A 23,778-nucleotide genomic window follows, 5' to 3' on the forward strand; every position below is an offset into this window, starting at 1 on the left:
CTGAATAGCCCTTCCTGATTTTTTAAAGTGCAAATTGAGGGTCTCCTATGTCTGTCCATATATCTTTTGGACTATTTTTTTTTTTGAGAGGGGATCCTGCTGTGTACCTCTGGCTGACCTGGAACTCAATATGTAGATCAGGCTGGCCTTGGCCTTACAGAGATCTGCCTGCCTCATTTCTCAAGTGCTGAGATTATAGGCATGAGCCACCATACCATAAAACATACTAATTTTTTTTTCTTTTTCCTATAGTGCTGGGGCTGCGGCCCAGGGCGTGAAGCATGCTAGGGGAAGGCTCTGCCACTGAGCAATGGCATCCACAGTTCTTAGAGTACTTATGCTCCCAGTTTTTATTCTTTTGAAGTTTGAATCTCATAGAAAGGTTAGCAAGGGTTTTTGTCAGTCCAGGCCCAGTTTCTCCCCACTGTGGTGTTTCCTCAGCCTGGTTCCTAGGGGCTGTTAGGGTTTGACTTGGCTCTAGTGGGTGCGAAGGTCTGAAACCCCCTCTGCAGGCCTTTAGAGGACACAGGCCTTGCTGCATCTCATCCCCAGAGGGGACAGAAATGACTGGTGTTGGGTTGTGGTTAGAGCTGGGACAGATAGGGTGACACAGGGCTGAAGAAACAGGCTGGGCTTTGGTTCTCTGGTGCAGGATGCTGTGAGGAAAGAAGTGGGAGGGCGGGGTGGTTGGAAAGGCTCCTTTTCAGGGAGAGTATCTGGCAGGGGGGCCTTGGTGTGATGGTGGCAGCTCAAGAAGGCCAGAATCCCCTCAAATAGTGACATGTGGAGAGGGGCCTGTGAATCTTGCTCCAGGATCCACTGCTAGTTGATTGGCAGAGTTGGAACCAGAATCAGGCCTCCTGTTGCTTTTCCTGTTTTGGCAGGCAAGGCCTGGAGCCCTGGGAGCTGGGGAAAGGTGACTCCCATCTTGGGTGGTTCCCTTGCCCCAGGGTCCCCAGATGGCCTTGATGGGGAGGGGTACACTAAACTTGTCCTTGTGGGACAGATATGAGCTGAAACAATCAGCCCCCACCTCCCAGGTTGCTATGACTTAAAGGGTTTCATGGCAGTGATGGCCTCCTTCCTCACGTGGAAGGTATGGGCCGGGCTGTGCACACCAGTGTGATAGGTTTGTGGTCTGATCTTAGGCACTCATTGAATTTAAAAACATGAACAAATGAATAAACTACCATCCTGTGAGGGGCTGGCTTTGAGCACTTCTATGACCTGGATCTACTTTGCTGTCAGTCACTTCAAGACTGCTGTTGCTGTGTCCTTTCTCAAAGTTATTTCCTGGCTCTGGTTATGGAGTGTTTAGAAAACAATGCACAGGGAAAGAGATGGGTCTTGGGGGGTGGGGCTCAAGTGACCATGGTGTTCTTGGCATCTGAGGGGGAGACAGCTTGGACAGTGAAATGTGACTTCTCCTGAGGTCCAAGAAATGGTGCCTCAGCTTGAACATGTGAGATCCTCAAGGTCAGCCAGTTCAGAGGTGAGGGAGCTGAAGAGGAGATCTTCAGTAGGAGCTAAGGAGGGCTGCGATCGTGTGAGGTGGCAGGGAGTGACCATGGGTCCAGAAAAAGGGCTTTTTCTTGAATGTGGTACTGGAGGCCCTCAGGAGCTGGGAGCTGTGCCTGGGAAAGGTAGGATGTACTAGTCCACAGAAGGGGCAAGTAGACGTGCTGCCCTGACACCTTCATAAGCCAGTATCTGCCCTTATCCCCAGGTAAGGTGGGACTCACCTGGAGGCTGAGCTCTCCTCAGAGGTGCGGGCTTTGGAAACACTGCAGAGGGCTGGCGGAGGCTGCACACACTCCCAGGGCCTGTCAGAAACAGCACTGGAGCCTCTGCTCTCCATGCTTATGTCTGAAGGGGCATGGAGGACCCCCACCCCCATGCTGCATCCCAGAGGAGCAGCTCTCATTTCACCTGCTGTGTAGTGGGTACTCTTGGTGTGACCCTAGAGACCCATTGTGCCACTTTCCAAGCCATGGGCCTCTGGGACTTAGAGATGAAGAGGTTGGATACCCACCCTACTCTATAGCCCCACCACTGAACATACATTGGTCAGTGAACAGCCCCATCCCATCCCTTAATGAGCACCAAACCACAAACTCAGGCTGGCTGTCCCATTCCATACTGTTCCTCTTCCATTCTGTTGTGCTATTTCTTTGGTACTCTGAGACCAAGGTGCATATAATATATAAAATATATATGTACAAGTGTATTGCCTGCATGTATGTGAGTGCACCCATGTTGTGCAATGCCGCGGAGGTCAGCATTTGGATTCCCCTGGAACTGGAGTTAAGGACGGTTTGTAGCCACCATGTGGGTGCTGGGAATCGAACCCGGGTCCTCTGCAAGAGCAGTCAGTGATCTTAACTGCTGAGCCAACTCTCCAGGACCACGGCCTTTTTTATAAGCAAACATGGGGACAGTTAGTCCTGGGCAGCTGCATCTGGGGTGGCCTGAATCAGGAAGGGTGGGGCATCTGAAGATCATGGACCAGAGATAGTGGAGCTCTGAAAGCAGAGGGAAGTCCTAGTACCAGCTGGAGGGGTAGGCGTACCTGGCAGGTGGTGTGGGCATTCGATCTCTTGGGCACGAGGGCCAGCAGCTGGGGCGTGTGCTGCTCCACAAACTGCTCGCACTGAGGAAAGACAGGCACACAGTAGACCTGGGATTTCCTTTAGTCCTGCCTTTCCATCTCCCTGGGTCACTCCCTCTGGACCATGAGTGCAGGACCAGCAGTCAGCACCAAGGAGCACCTCTGACTGACCATGACTCCTACTAAAGACTGGAGGGCTGAAACAGGTTTCTGTAGGGAAAGCCAGGGCATCCTGGCTGCCTCCTGAGAAGAGATCAACTGAGGGCCTCAGAACATCATCTCACTTGGAGCTGGGATGTGCTCAGTGGTAGAGTGCTTGTCTGGCATGTATGAAGCCCTGGGGTTAAACCCTGTGGATGCTTATAGTCTCAGCACTCAGGAAGTGAAGGCAGGAAGATCAGAAGAAGTTCAAGGTCAGCCTGGACTACCTAAAAAACAAAAAACAGAAAAAAACTTCAACAGGGGAATTTACTGTCAACAACTCAGTACTGATGGATCTTCTAGAACATTTCAGTCTAGGCTTTCTTTAAAAAATTACATTTTAGTGTGTGTGTGTATGTATGTATGTATGTATGTATGTGTGTCTATGTCTGTGTGCACATGTGTGGAAGTCAGAGGATAGCTTAAGGGAGTTAGTTCTCTTCCATCATGTGGGCCCTGGGGCTTGAACTCAGGTCATGAGGCTTGGCAGCAGTGTCCACTGAGGCAGCTCACTAGCCCTCTTTTTAAATTTTGTTTTTTTGGGGGGTATTTTTGAGGCAGGGTCTCCCTATAGTCCCAGCTGGCCTGGAACTTACAACGTAGACCAGGCTGGCTTTGAACTCACAAAGATCTTCCTGCCTCTGCCTCCCAAGTGCTGGGATTAAAGGTATGAGCCACCATGCCCAGCTTAAAAAAAATTTTTTAAATATAATCTTTATGTAACTCAGGCTGACCTTGAACTCATTATTTATGTAGCTGAGGCTGGCCTTGAGCTCCTGTTCTTCCTTACTCTGCCTTTTAAGTGTTAGAATTATAGGCAAGTGCCACCACACCCGAATTCCAGCCCTCCCCTTGCAGGTGGACTTTTCTCATCTGAATCAGTGAGCAGAGTGGGATGGGGACGAGAGCAGGACTTGGGAGAAGGCCAGACTTTCCCTGCTCCAGCTGGCCCTGATCTTGTTCATCTGGTGTCTACCAGGCAATGTCAGATTCACCCATCACTGTGGTACCACATAGCACATTGGAGTCACAGCATGACCAGTACACCCTTGAGTAGGGCCAAGAAAGGACAGTGTAAGGCTTCCTTACTGGGACTGACAGGCCCGGTTGTGCCCTTATCCATGAAGAAGGCCTGGTGGTCCTCCACAACCCAGAACCTTGGGTTCAGAGATGTTTTCCAAGCCTGACTCTTAGCAGGTTTTGCCACAAGTTACAGTTGTGATAGTCCCGCTGTTGTCTGACCCACTTCTGTCTACCTGACGGGGCTCCAGTCCAGTCTGTTACATGTGTCTCTGGCTGCAAAGCCTTCACCACCCTTCACCACCCACAGACCCTGGGTCCTGCGTTCCCTGTGTGACCACCTGGGTCCTGTGTTCCCTGTGTGGCCACCTTGTACCTTTTGCCTGTCCAGCCAGAAGCGGAGACAGGCCTGGTGCATTGCCTGTGGCATAGCCTGCTCACTGGTGTTCCAGGCCTGGGTGGTCACAGTCATGCACAGGCGGCACTCCGGGTCTTCTTGTGGCCATTCTTTTGTCAGGGACCCCAGAGCGGGGAGGGCTAATGAGAAAACAGCCAAAATTATGCCACTGCATATACCTGTAATACCAGCACTTGAGAGGCCGAGGCAGGAGGCTCACCCCAAATTTGAGGCCAGTCTGAGCTACATAGTAAGACTGCCTTAAACTTCCCCCAAAAGCTATCTTTTAGAAGTGTTGGCTCCTGTCCCCCACCTTGTCAACCCCCCCAGCCCCCATGCATTGTAGGGACATGGGTTGGGGAGAGGTGCTCTCTCAGGACCAAGGAAGCAGGGTAGCAGGGGTTGAGGGTGGTAACAGTAGGCTCACCTGGGCCAAGAGCGTCCTCACTGGAGCATCGGAGAACAAGGCCACAAACCAGCTGAGGTAGCACACGGCCCAGCAGCGCATCCAGCAGGAGGACTGTGTAGCGCTCAGCCAGGCACTGGCAGATGCCACCCACCACCAGGGGTACCACGTGGCACACCTGGGCCACAGCCACAGCCAGCACACCCTGGGGTGGAGGTGGAGAGAGGGCAACGTGGGACCTTCCTCTGGTAGGCTTTCAAGTGCCTACCACACATCACTTCACTCACTTCAAGGAGGGAGAGTAAGTGCTGTTCACAGATAGGCCACTGAGCATCCAGAGTACAGAGGACCCAAGAGGCATGCCTGGAGTCACTGAGAGAGTACCAGACCTAGATCTAACTTCAAAAGCTCTAGACTCGCTGGAAAGGACAGAAGGCCAGGGCTGCTAGAAGCTCATCTCCTGGCCCAAGGCAGCCCTACTATTTCTGAGCATCAGGGAGACAGATAGCTCCTCCCATTGGCTCTCAAAGCTTTAGGAACCACTCGGGGAAAGGCAGCCATTTGCCCACCTCACCTCAGTTCCAAACAACCTCTAAGTTGAAGGGCAACGAGGCATGTGACTTCACAGGCATGGGACTTCTTCCTTTATGCCTTTATTTAGTCACACATGTGACAAGTTGGCTCCAGTGCCAGGAGAGGGTACCTACCCTGGGATGTGATACCTCCCAAATGGAACTCTCCACCAAATTTACCCACATGTGTGTGGTTCCTCTCCTGTTATGGTGATACTGGTGACCAGTCTTTGTTGTCAGTGCCCAGGTTGTTCACTGGTGAACCGGGTCTCACCCCTGGGCCACCTCAATCAGTATCTCCCCAGCCTTACCCTCGCTCTCACCTATGCTGACTGGTACACGTTAAAATGACTGTTGATCTTAGGAGGCCTCCCAGTGCCTCTCCCCCTTCTGGAACAGGTTGGCACTGCCCTGCCATCATCCTGACTGGTGGCTCAGCAGTTCTCTGCTCAGGGGAATGCCCTCCTTCTCAAAACACTGTCCTCTCCAGGCTTCCCTGGCACCACACTACGGTCCCCCACCTTGCTGGCCATCTCAACACTTCTGCTGCTATCTCCACATACTGTCCTTTGATGGTCCTGCCCATGCCTTTGACTCTCTATCTGGTCTTCAGCCAATGATGCTCATGTTAATATGGCTATCTTTTATTTTTTTTTTTTTACCTGTATATGGTTACATGTTTGTGTCTATGTGCATATATATGTGCAAGTGTGTGGAGGCCAGAGGTCAATGTTAGGCGTCTTTGGTCATTTACCATATTATTATTATTTTGGTTTTTTGAGACAGTGTCTCCCTGTAGCCCCAGCTGGCCGGGAACTCACTATGTATATCAGTCTGGCTTGAAACTCAGAGATCCACCTGCCTCTGCCACCCAAGTGCTGGGATTAAAGGAGTGTTCCAATATGCCTGGCTTATATTTTTTAAGATTTATTTTTATTTGTGTGTATGTGTGTGTGTGTGTGTGTGTGTGTATGTGTGTGTGTGTGTGTGTGTGCCACATGTGTGCAGGTGCCCAGGAAGCCTAGATTACGGCACTGGAGCTGGAGTAACACACAGTTGTAGCCACCCAACATGGATACTGGAACAGCAGCAAGCACTCTTAACTACTGAGCCATCTCTCCAGGCTTTCTGCTTCATTTTTTAAGACAAATTCTCTTACTGAACCTGGAGTTCAACTGATTGGCTAGACTGGATGACCACCAAGCTCCAGGGATCTCCTGTGAACTGCTACACTCGGCTCTTTAAATGGGTATTGGGGATCTGAGCTTACATCTTCATGTTTGCACAAAAAGAACTTTATCCACTGAGCCATCTCCCTAGCCCTCTGAGCTCATTTTTGATTGATGGATACCCTTGGCCCATTAGGGCCTTATGGACCCCAGGTCTTAGTTTAATCATTATCCCCTCAGAGCCCCGCCTTGGCCCACCTGTCTAACACTCATCATTTCATCTGTGTGAACCCTTTACAGGTTTTGTAATCTGAAAGGTCCTTCCACAGCATAGGCTTTGAGAAAGCTGGACCCTGTCCTCTGCTGTGAGCCTCAGTGATCACATGCCCTGCAGGATCCCATGTTGATGAGGGCATGGCCATCGGGGGAAGGGTAATACTGGGCTGAAGGGGCCATTAGCAAAGTCAGCATGGATTTGGAGGCCACAGGGATGGGAGCCTACTTTTGAGAAATGAATACATCTTTTCTATAGCAACAACTAGGGATTCTTAGTCTTCAGATGATAAGCTGCTGGAGAAGGCTGGGCCTGACCGCTTCTCCCATGCCTGAGCCTTAAGGTTCCTTGGGTGGGGGCAATACATGGGTGGCTCCCCATCTAACTTCTCATAGCTTTCAAGGTGAGTTGAGGTGGGGAAAGGTGTAGCTATGGGAGAGCCCTCCAGAGCTTTGTGTGGTCCTGGACACTGATGCCTCACCTTGGGGATCACAGCTTGGACCCGCTTGATCAGAGTCCTGCAGAGCCAGCAGAAGGGCAGGGGGATAGGAAACTGCTGCTCCAAGAGATCCTGGGGAGAAAAGTGGGTGGAGATGGGGCTGCTGCTGGGAGGTGTCTTCCAGGCCTTGCCTTTCCCACTCCTTTTCACTGTCCCTGCCTCTTAGTTTAGGCCCTGCCTGGAGCTTCTTTCCCTCTAAGAAGCCTCCATTCCTCCCAGTGCTCATGTGTCTGCTCTAGCCTTCTGGACCCCCTAAGCCCTGACAAATGGCTGTGGAAGGCCTCCTTTACCTGTGTATGAGGGCCAGGCCTTGCCAAGAGGTCTCCGGGTAGAGAAGGAAGAACCAGCTTGTTCAGTACAGGGTCCAGCAGAACACCCTTCATCCCTGGCTCCTTCTCTGGCTTGGCCTGTCCAAGTGGGCATAGGCCCACATACTTACAGATGACTTTTGGACTCTAGGGTATAGAACAGGTAAGGGATGTTAGGATCAGGAGAAAACCCCTTTCTCTCCAGGTTATTTTCAGGAACAAGGGTCACAATCTTTGAGTCTGGAACAATGGGGAGTAGGCCAGTTGGGGGTGCTGTGTCTCAGGACTCTAGGGAAAGGGGAGAGCAAAGGCAGAGATGGGGTTGTGTAGGGACTTGGGGCAGGTGTTTGGGAAAGTGTAAATGTGTGTGACCATATTATGTAAGAATAAATAAGAATGGGGCCATATGTGTGAGGGTGTGTGTCTGAGTGACTGTAGTGTGTTGCTGAGCAGGTAAGCTCTGATCTGGGTGCCTGGCAGAAGGTTCCCAGTTTCCTGTGATGGTAGTGGGCAGGGTGTCTGTGTATGTCTTGGGTGGCATGTGTGCATGTATGTGTGTGTGTGTGTGTGTGTGTGTGTGTGTGTGTGCTTTTGGGGGAGAAGATGCTGTGTATAGGGGGTTGCTGTGTGTGTGTGTCTGGCTGGTGTGTGTGTGCATCTGTCTGTCTGTCTGTCTGTCTGTAATACAGGAGATAGGAATAACTGGTCACTCAGGCACAGGAGCTATGTAGCAGATGTGACAGGCAGGTTGGGACCCTTACAATCTGGCTCTGGAAGTAGTCGATAACCAGAGGCAAGTAGTCATCAAGCACTTGGCGACACCGGGGTACAAGCAGCTTCAAGGGGAGGATATCACATTCTTGCTCCAAGAACTTCCGGACTGTGTCCTGGGAAGACAGTGGGGAGACAGTCATCCTGGCCTCTGTGAAATCTAACCCCACCAGAGTCCCCTGATACAAGGCTGCCACAGGGCACCCCGGACCCCTTCTTCCAAGACGCTGGCATTTTGGGAGTGCCAAGGATTTCAGTAGCTAGGCTCACGCAGGGCCTCTTCCTCTCAGGAAAGACATCTCTGGCTTAGCTAAGTTCAGTCTTGTGGACCTGCTTCTGTGCTGGAGGAGTGTGGGGACCCCACCTGGAAATACTCCTTTAGGAGGCCGATTCCTTTGCTTTGCCCCTTGTCTCTCGTTCCCCAGACTTCATCTAGGATCTAGACTCCATTACCTGGAAAATCACCTCCTTGGTCATCTTTGTGAGGAGGCCGACAATGTCTTCACACTCTTGACACAGGTCATCCTGGGAAGAGAACCCCGAGGGACATATGAGTTGGGGGTATGTTCCCAGCTCCAGGAAGTGAGGATGCCTCAGGCACAGGTTGGTAGGTCCCTCCAAGGTGTAGGTATGCTCCCCACTGCACAAATTCTATTCCATTCCATTCCACTGTAGCTGTTCCACTGCATCCCATCCCATCCATCCCATTCGTCCCATCCATCCCACCCATCCCATCCTATCCAACCCACCCACCCCATCCATCCCATTCATCCATCCCATTTATCCATCTAAGCCATCCACCCATTCCATCCCATCCTACGTCATTTTACCCAACTCATCCATCGATTCAGTTCATCCTACTCTATCCCACATTTTGTCATCCTATCCCATTCCTCTCTTTCCATTTTTTTGTCACCACATTTCATCCTTTTCATCCCATCCCATCCTGTCCACCCCACTCTATGCTGTACCATTTCATGTCATCCCAGCCCCTATGGCAGACTCATTCTCCTCAGGCCCATTTGGAGCCCAACTTCACCATCCCTCTCAGATCCCCAGTGCATCCTTAGGTGGTACTCACAACTCCCACATGTCCCCAGACTTCCTGTAGGCAGTGCCCTAGAGCTCTGCATTGCATCGCTTGCTCCAAGTTTTGGCACCAGAATTTTGGGCCCTGTGTGCAGTCCAGAGGTGAGGCTGTTCCGACAGCTACAATTTGGGGTCAGACCAACTTTAATCAGGATTCAGGCTGCATCTGAAATCCTGACTTCCCCAGCCTCCAGCCCAGTTTTACTGCAAATGCATGGCCATTACTCATGTTAGACAACTCTGGGTCCTCCTGGTCCATTATCCTCTAACTGTGACCTTGGACAGGCCCCAGGACAGCTCTGGCCCTCTGCTGATTTGTCTTTAAATTCGGGATTATGTGCAGATTAGGGTTGCTGTGGGACAGAGCTAGCTCTGTAAGTGGTGGAGATGCCTCTGTGAAGGAGGCTGGGAGACTCACCCGCACCTGGGCCCCAAAGTGTGGGCAGCAGCAGCAGCCACTGCAGCAGATGTGACTTGGCCATAGCCCCTCTACATCTTGGCACTGGGCTTAGGACAGGGCCTCTTATAGCGGGGTAGAGGGCTGGGATCCGTGGGAGCAGGCTGACCTCAGTGTTTGCTTGTGTCCTGAGAGCCCTCCAAGTGTTTTGATCCTGTCTTTTCTCAACAGGGACATTTCTACACACCTCCCCTGTCCTGGCTGAGGCCCTTTTCCCCCTTCCCCAGTTCCCCTGGACCGACTCCCTATCTTTTCAAGGTTATTGCTTGAAAGACCTCTACACTTAGTCCCAGCTCTGGCCTGTGGGGGGATGTTGAGGCAGGGCTGGGAGTGAGTGTCACTGTGAACCCATCTAGAGCCACTCCAGGCCTTCTAGTCCTCTGCTCTTGTGCAATGCTCTTGAGAGCTTCCTGCACGGCCCTTGATCCAAAGTAAGCACTGGAAGGGCAAACCTAGGACACTCTTGGGGCCACCTGGGGCCACCTACTTCCCACTCCCACTTTACTTTTTCCCCTAAAAAGTCCTCTGGTTCTACTGACATACAGCTGACATTACTGGGAAGAGTCTTTAGGTGAAATGAGAACAAAATGTCCTGTAAGGATGAAACGGACATGGACACTGAGATTTCTGTGTCCCCCAGGTAGCTCTCAGATAACCCTATCCAGGAGCTGCTGCCCACCTCTCCCAGGGACCCCTCCAGAGTAGGAGGTGGGGCATAGCTGATGATTCAGGACACATGGTCCTCTGAGTCTGCAGAACTCTCAGACTAGGACCACTCCTTGTTGGGCCCATGGGAGGAAAAGCTCGGAGCCTGTTTTTGTTGCAATGGAAGGAGTGGTGGCAATCAGGATTCCTTATCTGATTACTACCCCAGCCCTTTCTCTACTGAGATTCCCCAGGAAGTGCTCCAGTGCAGGGCAGGGCAGGGCAGGAGCTAGTCCTGTGATAAAAGTAAGTAAGTAGTTGGACAAACAGTAGTAAAGTGACACACTCAAGGTGTCTCAAGGATTTGTATAGTTTGTGTTAGCCTCAAACTCTTGACAGAATGACAAAACACAGTTGCCATGATGGGAATTAACCAAAGATGTGTACAATTGTGTGACCGAAAAAAAAAAAAAAAAAAAACCAGGAGCCCAGTGACTCATATAAAACCTTAAGATGGGGGACTGGAGAGATGGCTCAGCAGTTAAGAGCATTGCAGAAGATCCTGGTTCAATTCCCAGCATCCACATGGCAGCTAACAACCATCAGTAACTCTAATTCCAGGGAAATCTGATGCTCTCTTCTGACCTCCATGAGCATTGCACGAGATGGGTGCACTTACATACATGTAGGGAAAACACTCCTACACATAAAAAAAACCTCAAGATGGGCTGTCCTCAAAAGCTTGTTAATAGTTCCAGAGAGTTCTTTGGCTAAAGATTGATGTCATATCTGTTAGGCAATGTAGACAATGTCATCAAAAGCTATGTTCTATTTAGTGTTTTTCTGTCTCTTGGTGGATCCTTGGGGGCTTTGATGACCTGGTCAGACAAGTGGTCAATGTCACTGGAATCCTCAGATCCCAGGGCTGATCTTGGGGTCAGGACAGACATGGTATTGACTTGGCCACCAGAACCTCTCAGGTACGTGATCTCACTGGGATGTAAGTAGCAAGGTAGAAGTAACTGGTGTCAGGTGAACTAGGACTTTGGGGTGACTGAAGGAAGTTGTCCCTTAGCCTCCTTTGAGCTTATGAAGTTCTCAGAAAAAAATCTATACCTGTGTTAAACATTCAACAAGGGCAATCGACTGATTAGAACTTCTGTGACTGAGGAGAGCTGGAATGCTACAGATCTAGAGCCAAATTACCTCGGGCTATCTTTGGTACCCTTAGTAGTCATTTATTGTCCACCTCTGTGTGTGACCTAACATTCTTGTGACTACTAGATAAATCTTTTTGGAATGTACAAACAGACCCCAATCTGCCATCTGGATTCCACCAATTCAAAAGCTCAGAGTATCATCCGATAGCATCTGAGGCCTACAGCACAGTTCCATGATTTGCTGTAACCATCTATGTAAGTCTCCACCAATGTATTTGGAAAGTGTCTCAATTCATATGACATTTTCTGTTCTGTTACAATAAAAACATAATGAAGCCAGGCGTGGTGGTGCACACCTTTAATCCCAGCACTCGGGAGCAGAGGCAGGTGGATCTCTGTGAGTTCAAGGCCAGCCTGGTCTACATAGTGAGTTCCAGGACAGCTGGAGCTACAGGGAGACCCTGTCTCAAAAAGACCAAAAAAAAAAAAAAGAAATTGGAGCATGATATGTAGTATGTAGGGCAACCTGAATCTGTGTTCCTGGGCTGTGGTCACTCACATTTGGTTCCAGAATAAACGATCTCTAATTCCCTGGGAGGCGAGAGCTGTATTTCATCAACAAACTGGAAACCAAAAGCTTACCCTTTTCTAAGGAATAACTATTATTACAGTGGTGATTATCAAACTCAGAGCCTCACACATGCTAAACATTCACTCTACGACACAGCTACATGCCTAGCCCTAAAAATTATTAATTTTGTTAAATTGTATCTTTTTTCACATGGTTTATTCATGTCTTTAAATAATTTTTTTATTTATGTGTGTGTCTGCGTTTGTGAGTGTATGTCCATGTGTATGTGAGTATACACTTGCATGTACAGAGGACTCACCTATGACTTTGAGGCAGGGTCTCTCCCTGAATGTGGGGCTCACATTTTCACCTAGACTGGAAGCCAGCAGGCCCCCTGGGTTTTCCTGTCTATATCCCCTTCAGAGCTGAAGTTACAGGCATGCACAGGATGCCTAACTTGTTATGTGGGTACTGTGATCTGAACTCTGGTCCTCATGATTGCATAGCAAATACCACCGAACCATTTCTCCAGTCCCTCATATGTCTTTTGTCTTATTGATAAAATAAGAAGCCCACATCAAGTTCTTCTGCTATATGGGAGATCTGATGTTATCTCAAATAACAGCACTTGCACAACTGGGTTATAAGCTGAGCTGTATCCTTTTTCTCAGAGAACATTTTTTTTTCACTATAAATAAAGTACATAACAAGTGGCTCCAGGGTAGAGTACATGCATGGCTCGATCCAAGACTCCAAAGAACATAAGATTCATTGTCTTAATCATTCTTATGTGAACAGGTTTGAACTTCTGAGTATATTCACATTGTTGTGAAGCAGATCTCCAGAACTTTTTCATCTTGCAAAACTGAAACTTTGTACTCATTAAACAACTCCCCCTTTTTCTATCTCCTCAGTTCCTGGTAACCAGCATTCTTTCTGTTTCTGTTTATACATTTGTGGGGGTTTTGTTTTTGTTTTTCCAGGGCTGGGGAATGAACTCAAGGCAAGTTCTCTACCACTAAGCTACACTCCCAACTCTGTCTCTATAGGAAAAAAAATGATTTATTTTTATTTTGTGAGTATTTTGCCTACATGTATTTAAGAGCACCATTTCATGCAATGCCCACAGAGACCAGAAGAGGACATTGGCTGCCCTTGGATCTAGAGCTACAGTTAGTTGTTAGCAGCCATTTGAGTGCTGGGAACTGAATGAACCCAGGTCCTGCGCAAAAGCAGCCAGTGCTCTTGACCCCTGAACCATCTCTCCAGCTCCCCCAAAAGTTTTTTGAGACAAAGTCTCATGTAGCACAGGCTGGCAGCAAACTCCCTATGTAACTGAGGAGGACCTTGAATTTCTTTTCTTTAAGACTTTAAAAGTTTAAAATTTTTATTTATGTGTCTGTGTGTATCTCTCTAGGAGGCCAAAAGAGGGTGTCAGATACCCAGGAGCTGGAGTTACAGGTGGTTGGGAGCCACCTGACATGGGTGCTGTGAACTGAGCTCTGAGCCTCTGAAAGAGCAGCAAGCACTCTTTACCATCAAGTCATCTCTCCAGCCCCCAAACGACCTTGAACTTCTGAACTTCCTGCCTTTACCTCCCAAGTGCTGTGATTATAGTTGTGTGCCACCGTGTCTGGTTTATGTGGTACTGGGGATTGAATACAAGGTTTTGTGCATGCTAGGCAAGCACTCTGCCGACTCTCAGCCTTGTTTCTGTGAACTGAGTACAAGTAGATGGTTACAATGTTTCTTGTACTAGATTGCTTCACTTATTATAATGTTCTCAAGGTTCATTTATCTTGTAACATGTTAGGATTTCCATCCTTTTAAAGTCTGAATAATTATTCTACTGTGCAAATACACTGTGTTGTGCTTATCTGTTCTTCATTGATGGATACAATTGTTTTCATATTGACTATTGTAATAGTGGGTGGTTTTTTTTTTTTTTTTTTTTTTGGTCTTTTTGAGACCGGGTCTCCTTTGTAGCCCCAGCTGGCCTGGAACTCGCTATGGAGACCAGGCTGGCTTTGAACTCACAGAGATCTGCCTGCCTCTACCTCCCGAGTGCTGGGATTAAAGGCATGCCCCACCACACCCGGCCTATTATTTTTATTTTATGTGTATGAATGTATTGCCTGTATATAGGTGGGTGTACCCATGTCATGCAGTGCCCGTGGAGGTCAGAGATGCTGTCAGATCCTCTGGAACTGGAGTTAAGGATGGTTGTTAGCCACCATGTGGGTGCTGGGAATTGGACACGAGTCCTCTGCAAAAGCAGCCAGTGCTCTTAACTGCTGAGTCATCTCTCCAGCCCCAGTTACAGTAATATTGTACAGACTTTTTTATTTTTATTTTTTAATTGTTATTTTACGTGTATGAGTGTATTGCCTGCATGTAAGTTTACCCCTGTCATGCAGTGCCTGTGGAGGTCAGAAGAGGGCATCAGATCCCATGGAACTGGAGTTACAGATGGTTGTTAGCCACCATGTGGGAGGTGGTAATTGAACCTGAGTCCTCTACAAGAGCACTCAGTGCTCTTAACCCCTGAGCCATCTCTCCAGCCTCACTTTTTTGAGACTTTTTTTCCAATTCTTTTGCTGAGTACTCAAGAATAGGGTGCTGGATCATATGGTAACTCTATTTTGAAATTTTTTGAGGAGCTGCCTTATTTGCTTCCATACAATTTCACCACTGGTGTTAAAGAAATCCAAATTCTTTTTAAAATATTTTTAAATTGAATGTTTGTGTATTTCATACAGAAAATCATCTTTATACCCCCTTCCCCTTTGGCACCCTCCCATATCTGCCCATTCCCCTCACTGGAGTTCATACCTTCTGCCATTTGTGTTAAGGCCTATCACATAAAGTTAGTGTCACCAGATGTCCCTCAGTGTAAATTCATCCACTGGGATCTAGTCAGTCTATCTAGAGTCCTTCCCTTTAAGATCAGCTCATTCTCACCCAAGAGCAATCAGCTGCCAATAATTCTTTAACTAAGATTGGGGACTGCTGTTCATTTCCACAGTTCTGTGCTGTGTTTTTGTCGGCTTAAGTTTGCATGAGTCTTGTGTGTGCTGATGTCATTGCTGTAGGTTCCTATGAGAAGAGTACCAGGAGACTGTAGGACTATTTCCATATGGTTAGGCACCTCCTCCCTGGCTCTTACAATCCTTCCACCCCCTCTTTCCCAATGATCCCTGAGCCCTGGGTGGGTGGATTTTAATATAGGAGTCCTGTCCAAGGACCCATACTCTGTAGACTCTTATTCTCTGTATTTGTGACCTTTTGAGTTCCTGGAAGAAATCCAAATTTTCTATGTTGTCAACAATACCTGTTATTATTTACTTCTGTGTATATTTGTTTGCTTTGCCTGCCTTCCTTCCTTCCTTCCTTCCTTCCTTCCAAGACAGGATCTTACTATGTAGTCCTGGCTGGCCTCAAACTCACTATGTAGACCAGGCTGGCCTCAAACTCACAGAGATCAATCACCCTGCTTCTGCCTCTTGAGTGCTAGGATTAAAGGTGTGCACCACCATGTCCAGCTTGTGTGCTTTTTGTGTTTTGGACAGTAGCTACCCTAATGGTGGCTCCAAGACACACACAGCAGTTTTGATTAGCATTTTTCTGATTATTAATGATTTTTGTGCATTGATTTAATATGCACATTGACCATTTGTATAAAATTTTCAGAAAAATGTCTATCTAAGTCCTTTGTACAATTTTTATGGTGCTAGGAATTGAATCCAGGGTTTCATGCATACTGGGCAGGTGCTCTGCCATTGAACTATATCCCCAACCTGCTTTGCATATTTGAACTTAGATTCTTTGACTTTTTAGTTATTGATTGATGGGAGTTCTTTATATGCTCCAAATATCAACTCCTGTCCCATTCTACAGTTTTCCTTTTCACTTTGTTCATTTGGTCCTTTGATGAATGAAAATTAGCTTGATGAAGTACTGTTGATTTGTCTTTGCTTTTGTTGTCTATGCTATTTGTAGTATATTAAAAATTTATTGCCAAATACATTTTCATAAAGCTTTCCTCCTGTGTGCTTTATTTTGTTTTGAAAAGACAGGGCTTTTCCTGTTCAGCCTGGCATGGAACTTGCTGTGTAGGCCGAGAGGGCCTTGAACTTGCAGTGATCCTCCTGTCTCTGTGTTGGGATTACAGGCATGAGCCACCATACCTAATTCACCAGGTGTTTTTGGTTTCATTTGGTACTCATGACTGCCCCGACCTGCAGGGTGGGAGACGGAGACTCGAACTCCCAGGGACCTAGAATGATGGGATAAGAGACACGAAGAATGACAGCAAGACAAAGAACTCTGATCAAGCTGCAAAGGTTTATTTTTTCACGGGGATTCTTATACGGGCTGAAGCGGGAAATTAGCTGGGGAAGGGGAAGGGAAGGTGTCTCAATGGATTAATGAATGTCCCTTAGGATGAGGGGAACTGGCGCCATGAGCCTGGTTGCAGGGTAAGGAAATTGGTGGTTGCTCAAGCTTATCTTGAGTCATTGGAAAGGTTGCTTATCTTAGGGGGCAGGGAGGACTGATCAGCAAGTTCTCCAGAGGCTGCTTGCCCTGGGGGGCAGGGAGGGCTGCCAGGCAGCGTGGTCTCCCACACATGACCATTGATAAACATAGGTTCTTTTTATTCTTTTATTTAAAAATTGTTTCTATTGGTTCTTGTATTCTATTTCAATCTTTTTTTCTTTTTATGTATGTGTATGGTGTATGTATTAGTCACTGTTCTGTTGCTGTGATAGAAACACTGACCCAATCAATTTATAGATGGAAGAGTTTATTTGAGCTTAAGGTTCCAGGGGAATTACAGTTCATCATGGCAGGGAGGCAGGGTGGCTGGAGGTGGCTGGAGCAGGAGCAGCAGAAGCTAAGCTCTCACATCATCACACAGGCACAGGAAGCAAGAGAGCAACTGGAGATCTGGCAAGGTTTAAGAATTCTTTAAGCCCACCCCAGTGATGTGCTTCCTCCAGGATAGCCACACCATCTAAAACTTCCCAAAACAGCGCCATCATCTGGGGACAAAATGTCCAAATACGTTAGCCAGGCGTGGTGGTGCACGCCTGTAGTCCCAGCACTTGGGAGGCAGAGGCAGGTGGATCTCTGTGTGCCAGGGAGACCCTACTTCAAAAAACAAGACAAAAAAAAATGTCCAAATACTTGGAGCCTATGGGGGACATTTTCATTCAAACCACCGTAGTATATGAGTGCGTGCGTGCCTATGTGTTCATACCACATATACATGTGGAGCCTGTTGATGTCCTGTTCTGTCACTCTTTGCCTTACTTCACTGAGCAGGGCTTTTTACTGAACCTGAAGCTAGGCTAGTGGTCAGCAAGCCCCAGCAATCCTCCTCTCTCTGTCCTCCCACAGCACTGGGGTCACAATTGTGTGCCATCATACCTGGCTTTTTACATGGGTTCTGGAGATTTGAACTCAGGTTCTCTTGCTTGCCCAGAAATGGTTCTTATCTTCTGAGCTCCAGTGACTCTTATCTCCCTAGCCCCAATTCCATTTCAATATTAATTACTAATATTAACTCTCAGATCATGCAGTGCGCTTCACACAAGAATGTATAAGTTATAGAACATCTTAGAAAGGCTAAAGTGGCTGCAGGGTTCAAAGAAGCCTTACTGTAGGCAAAGGCAAAGAGCTGAAAGAACTACAACAAGTCATTGCAGGTGCTTAGACAAGATGCTAACATAGCAAGCCAGTCTCAGAACTGTTCAGGTTCAGGGCTGCAAAGCACAGAGTTGGTGCCAGGTGCAGAGTGGGATCCAGGCACAGAGCAGGTTCAAGGCTCAGAACGGTAGTGTGAAGTATGGGGAGCATGCTGAGTTGGAGCCCCAGAGACAGAGTTGGGAGTTCATTACCTGCCTGTCCCAAGACGCATATACTGGATAGCTGGTGACACATAGGTGGGTGCTGAACTCCAGTGTTAGGTTCCCTTTCTTTCATATGATCCAGGTGAATGGGAGCCATCATTAGTTGGTCTGGTATCTAATTTATAGGCATGATTTCTTTCATTTGGGATGTGTGTGTATGTGTGCATGTGTGGTGGAGGATGAACTTGACTGTGTGTTCATGTGTGTGCAGAGACCAGAAGTAGATGCTGGGTGTCTTCTTCTATTCCTATTTTTAAAGAAAAAAATTTCTTGAGACAGGGTCCCCCTGTAGCCCCAGCTGTCCTGGATTCACTATGGAGACCAGGCTGGCCTGGAACTCACAGAGATTGCCTGCCTCTGCCTCCCTAGTTCTGGGATTAAAGGCGTGCACCACCATGCCCAGCTAAAGAAATTTTTTAAATTGTGTGTATGTATATAAATTATGTATGTATAGGAGTGGGTGCTCAAGTACCACAGCATACCCTTGGAGGTCAGAGGATAGTTTTCAGGAGATGGCTCCCTCCTTCCAGCATGTGGGTCCTGGAGATTTAATTCAGATTGCCAGGCTCTGAGGCAGGCACCTTTAGCAGCTGAGTCTTCTTGTTCACCCCTAGACCTCATTTTTCTGAGACAAAGTCTCCCACTGAGCCTGGGGCTTGCTGTTTCAGCCAGACTGGCTGGCCAGCAAGCCTCCAGGATCTATCTTTCTCTGCCTTCTCTCTTCTGGGGTTTCAGGCAAGTGCCATGCTTAGCCTTTTCACATGGGTATCGAGGATCTGAACTCAGGTCCTTGTGATTGTCCAGCAAGTATTTTACCCATTGAGCTATCTCCCCAGCCTATTATATGGTTTTGATACATGCATGTTTGTATGTGTTCCTGATTTAATTTGATAAGTTCATGGATGGTAATATTTTATTTGTGTGAATAAATTATTAATCAGTCTGGACTTTATGGTTTGTGCTGGACAGATGGTGCCTGTTTACTTGTACAAAAGAGATGCAGAGTGGTTCTGCTTCAACATTTGCCCTGAAAATGGAACAAATGGATGCTCTATGAAATGGTATCACTGAGGTCAAGGCACTGTCTGGAAGTTACTGTTCCAGATCTCCACATTGTCCCACTTCCTTTCCAATCCAGATGGCTTTACATTTTCTTGCTTAACTTATCTGACTAGAACTCTGAGCACAGTGTAACAGAAGTCATGAGCAGACATCCTTGTCTTTTTCCATACAGGAGAAAGCATTTAAGATTTTGCCATTGAATCATTTCCTTTTTTTTCCCAGATACTTTTTAATAGGATGAGAACATTCCCTTTTATTACTAGCTTTCTAAGTGGTGTGTGTGTGTGTGTGTGTGTGTGTGTGTGTGTGTGTGTGTGTATGTTGCATACATGTGTGTGCAGGTGCATGCACCTATGCATCTGCACACAGAGGCTTGAGGATGTCAGATGCCATCCTCTATTACTCTCCTTTTCAAAAAAATATTTTAGTTATTATTTTTATTTTATGTGTATGTGTGTATTGCCTGCATGTAGGTAAGTGCACCTGTGTCGTGTAATGCCCGTGGAGGACAGAAGAGGCCATCGGATCCCCTGGAACTGGAGTTATGGACAGTTGTTAGCTGCCATGTGGATGCTGGGATTTGAACCTGTGTTTTCTGCAAGAACTGTCAGTGTTCTTAACCACTGAGCCATCTCTCCAGCCCCTACTCTCCTTTTTTTTTTTTTTAAAAAAAATTGAGACAGGGTCTCTTACTGACCTGGAACTTGCTAAGTAGGCTAGGCCACCTAACCAGAGAGCTCCAGGGATCTGCCTGCCTCTGCCTCCCAGTACTGGAGTTATAGGCATATCCGGCTGTGCCCAGCAGGGAGTGCTGAGGACTGAACCAGGTTCTCATAGTTTTACAGCAGCCAGGCATTTTACCCACTGAGCCATCTCCTCAGACCAGATCTTCACATTCTTAATTTTTTTCTTTTGTGATTAAAAATTGGCCCTTATACCTACTACCAGATCAATAACACTGGCTGCCTCATGGCATACTGTAGAGCTATGATTGCATCCTACAACTAGACCTTTTGTTACAATGTAAGAAAGGACTCTGAGACTCCTTATATCCAAGTTTTTAATGGCTTTTCACAGGATCTGCAGCTGTGAGAGGGATGTTGCATGTGCCTTACTAGAGTCCCTTACACTAGCCCATCTTCCTTAACCCCAGTCCCAGGTCCTATCCTGGATGGCCTTTCCTCTTGTGCAAACAAGACCTGCTCAGTCTTGGCTTCTCAGTCACTAGCCACATCTTTACTTAGCAGCCTTGCTGAATTCTCGCTCTTTGACCTCTCCTCCTCCCTCCTTCCTCTCTGCCTGAAGAGCATGCTCTTGAACTGCTCTCCTTCCTTATCCAGATACGCTCTCTCCACACTCACTGGTAATTTAAAAATATTTTTATTCATTAAAAAACTTTGGATTTATTTATTTTTACCTTAATGTGCATGAATGTTTTGCCTGTGTGTATATAAGTGTACCATGTGTATGTAATCCCCACAGAGGCCAGATGAGGGTGTCAGATCCCCTGGAACTAATTATAGGTGACTGTTAGCTGTCATGTGGTTGTTGAGAACTGAACCAAAGTCTTCTGTAAGAATAGTCAGTGCTCTTAACTGCTGAGCCATCGCTTTAGCCCCCACTTTTACTCTTTTTTTTTCTCCTCCATTCCACTTCCCCTGGATCACCCCCAACACGTACTCTTCTTACCTCATGTCCTCTCCTTTCCTTTAAAGAAAAAAGTAACCCATTGAGTCCAACTAGTATGCTTGCATACCATGGGCAACCTCCCAGTGACCACACTCCAGAAGAAAAGTGACTCTCCCTCCCCCAGTAGCCATCAATTGTCAATAACTGCTCAGCTACAGATGGAGTATCATGGACCTCTCCCTTCCCTGCTGAAATTATTGACTGACTTGATCTTGTGCAGGTAACCACTGCTGCTGTGAGCTTATGAGTGCAACAGCCATGTTGTGTCCACAAGTCAGCATTTCACAGCATTCGTCCCCAGCCTCCAGCTCTTTATATATCCTCTTCCACAATGTTCCTTGAGCCTTGCAGGGGCTGGCATAAAAGTCTCGTTTAGAGGCTGGAGAGATGGCTCAGTGGATAAGAGCACTTCTATTCTTGCAGAAGACCTGGGTTCGAATCCCAGTACCCACATGGCAGCTAACAACTGTCCATAACTCCAGTTCCAGGGGATCAGACAGTCTCTTCTGTCCTCTGCCAGCATTGCACAACATGAGTGCACTTACCTACATGCAGGCAATACATGCATACACATAAAATAAAAATAACAAATAAAATATTTTTCAAAAAAGTCTCATTTAGAGCTGTGTGTGATGGTTCATGCCTTTAATCCCAGCACTTGGGAGGCAGAGGCAGGCAGATCTCTGTGAGTTTGAGGCCAGCCTGGTCTACATAGTGAGCTCCAGGGACAGCTTGGGACTACAGGGAGACCCTGTCTCAAAAAGACCAAAAAAAAAAAAGTTTCATTTAGGGCTAGGCACTCAACAGTCACTAATTCTCAACACTTGAACCAGTTAGGAATCTTCACATTAACTGCTACCCACTGCAAAAAAAAAAGCTCCTTTGAGCAAGATTGAGAGCAACACTTATCTATGGGTATAAACAAATATTTAGAAGGCAGTTTGACATGTTCATTTAGCAAAAGTAGTAGGTGTCCCCCTTCACCCTTGGGCCTATGACCTCCCTAGCCATAGGCTTTTGATCAGGCTTATAGCACCAGACATGAATTCCCTCCTGTGGAACAGGTCTCAAATCCAATCAGAAAGCAGTTGAGTAGCTCTAACAGTCATACAACTATGGTACCAGTGGACACATCTTGCCTGGAAAGTCAGTACTGTAGATGCAAGGTCTAATGCTGGGTAAATCCACTGGTGGTTTTTCTTCCCCAGCCTCCTGCATAGCACTTTTCAGTACTATGCAAGCAGGGAAGAAATGTCAGTTCCAGCTCAATTTTTCTATGTTCAGCAACCAAAGTAAATTGTCTTACAGGGTCTTAACATATAATTATGTAGACAATCATCACTTGAGAATTTCTTACATGGAATTCAGGAACAATTAAAAGTCCCCTCCTGTTCCTTTTAAAAAAAAAAAGAGATCCTTCCTGAGTGGGGGATGTATTTAGTTGGAAAAGTGCTTGTCTAACATGCGTGAAGCTCTGGGTTTGATCTCCAGCAGTGCATGAACAGGGATGGTGGTTGTATTAGTCACTTTTCTGTTGCTGTGATAGAAACACTGACCCAAGCAATTTACAGAAGGAAGAGTTTATTTGAGCTTACGGTTCCAGGGGAATTACAGTCCATCTTGGCAGGGAGGCATGGCAGCAGAGGTGGCTGGAGGAGGAGCAGGAAGCTAAGCTCTCACATTATCACCCAGGCACAGGAAGCAAGAGACCAACTGGAGATCTGGCAAGGCTTAAGAATTCCTCCAGGATAGCCACACCTTCTAAAACCTCCCAAAACAGCGTGATCATCTGGGGGCAAAATGTCCAAACACTTGGAGCCTATGGGGGACATTTTCATTCAAACCACCACATTTCGCCCTTTGGCCCCGATAGGCTCATGACCATATAAAATGCAAAATGCATTTAGTTCAACCTTAAAAGTCCCCATAGTCGACTTCCCTCTGCTTTCCTGGGCCTGCAGGACCCACAGGCCTCCCTCTGACCAACAGGCTTCTCTAGTGTTAAGTCCATGGTGCCCTCTGTGCCTTGACTCCCCCAGCCTCATTCACCCTCCCAGCTCCCCTGCTGGTCTCTCCTAGCCTGGGTCCTGTCCCATTCCTTCTCTTGGTGCTCCAGACACCTGGGGAACCACCACTGCTTCCTGATCCTTTGCATCCAGACCAACTCAGTTCCTTCTCCAGCCCCCAGGAGCACTCTGGGCCTGGGCCCGCCCTCACCTCCATCTACTTTCCTGGGCCTGCACTACCCACCAGCCTCTATCATGGACTCTGGGGTTGACCTTTCCTCTTCCTGATCCTTTGCATCCAGAAAAACCCAGCTCCTCAGTACACTGCCCAGGAGCCCTTGGGGCTGCTTCCCGCCCCCATCTGCCTTTGCATCCCTGGGCGGCGCAGCCACCAACTGCCCTAGACCAGCATCTTTCCTGGTCCAGCTCACAGGCCAGTCGAACCCCCAAATTCCTGAGGCCAAAATCTTTCCTGGAGGGATCCAGACCTTAGGAGAAAACTTGAGAGCATCTGATCCTCATGTGACTTGGGCCTCTGTGGGAACTCCTGAAGACAAAAGCAATCTGGCTACTCCAATATAAAATCAAAAGAGAGAACCAGAAGCTTAGAGGAACCAGCTTTTCATGCCCAAAACGTAAACCACAAAGACATATAAAGTTCACAAAAACAAAGCAGACCTAAACTTGAAGGCTTCAGTCTCACACAAGAATCAGAAACTACAAAAGAAATTCACAGGTCAAAAATCACAGAAAAAACATAATAACATGAAAAACCAAAATAACATATCCCCACCAAATATCAATGGTCCTCTAGAGGAGTACATTGAGAACCCCCTAGAGATAATGCAGGACATGGAACTCAAAAGAACAATTATAAACATGATAAAAGAGTTCAGTGAATTTAAAGAACACACAAATCAAAGAACTGAAGGAAGATAGGGATAAACTTCTGAATGAATTCA

The 23,778-nt window shown here is 47.4% G+C and overlaps 1 protein-coding gene across 2 annotated transcripts; it reads right to left on the reverse strand.

Moving 5' to 3' along the window:
* Positions 1–1,760: 1,760 nt before the first annotated feature.
* Positions 1,761–9,796, reverse strand: Sftpb (surfactant protein B). 2 transcript variants are annotated; one of them, XM_008840293.1, is made up of 10 exons: positions 9,733–9,796; positions 9,307–9,434; positions 8,679–8,750; positions 8,216–8,341; positions 7,437–7,601; positions 7,129–7,218; positions 4,654–4,768; positions 4,206–4,366; positions 2,570–2,650; positions 1,761–1,823 (listed from the first exon to the last, which is right to left on the reverse strand). In XM_008840293.1, exons 1-10 carry the CDS (start codon positions 9,794–9,796, stop codon positions 1,761–1,763), a joined length of 1,065 nt encoding a protein of 354 aa, XP_008838515.1. The 2 variants fall into 2 exon arrangements, with proteins under 2 accessions (XP_008838515.1, XP_008838514.1); XM_008840292.3 differs by having other exon boundaries at positions 4,654–4,837.
* Positions 9,797–23,778: the final 13,982 nt, after the last annotated feature.

The sequence above is a fragment of the Nannospalax galili genome, unplaced genomic scaffold (genome assembly GCF_000622305.1).
Source record: "Nannospalax galili isolate Female #2095 unplaced genomic scaffold, S.galili_v1.0 scaffold279, whole genome shotgun sequence".
In the NCBI taxonomy this organism is placed as follows: domain Eukaryota; kingdom Metazoa; phylum Chordata; class Mammalia; order Rodentia; family Spalacidae; genus Nannospalax; species Nannospalax galili.

Coding starts and splice junctions, on each gene's coding strand:
- Sftpb (XM_008840292.3), bottom strand. CDS start 9,796: ATGGCCAAGTCACATCTGCTGCAGTGGCTGCTGCTGCTGCCCACACTT. Junction 7,219..7,436: donor GGCCTGGCCCTCATACACAG/GTAAAGGAGGCC, acceptor TTTTCTCCCCAG/GATCTCTTGGAGCAGCAGTT. Junction 2,651..4,205: donor TCTGGCTGGACAGGCAAAAG/GTACAAGGTGGC, acceptor GTCTTTCCTCAG/TGCGAGCAGTTTGTGGAGCA.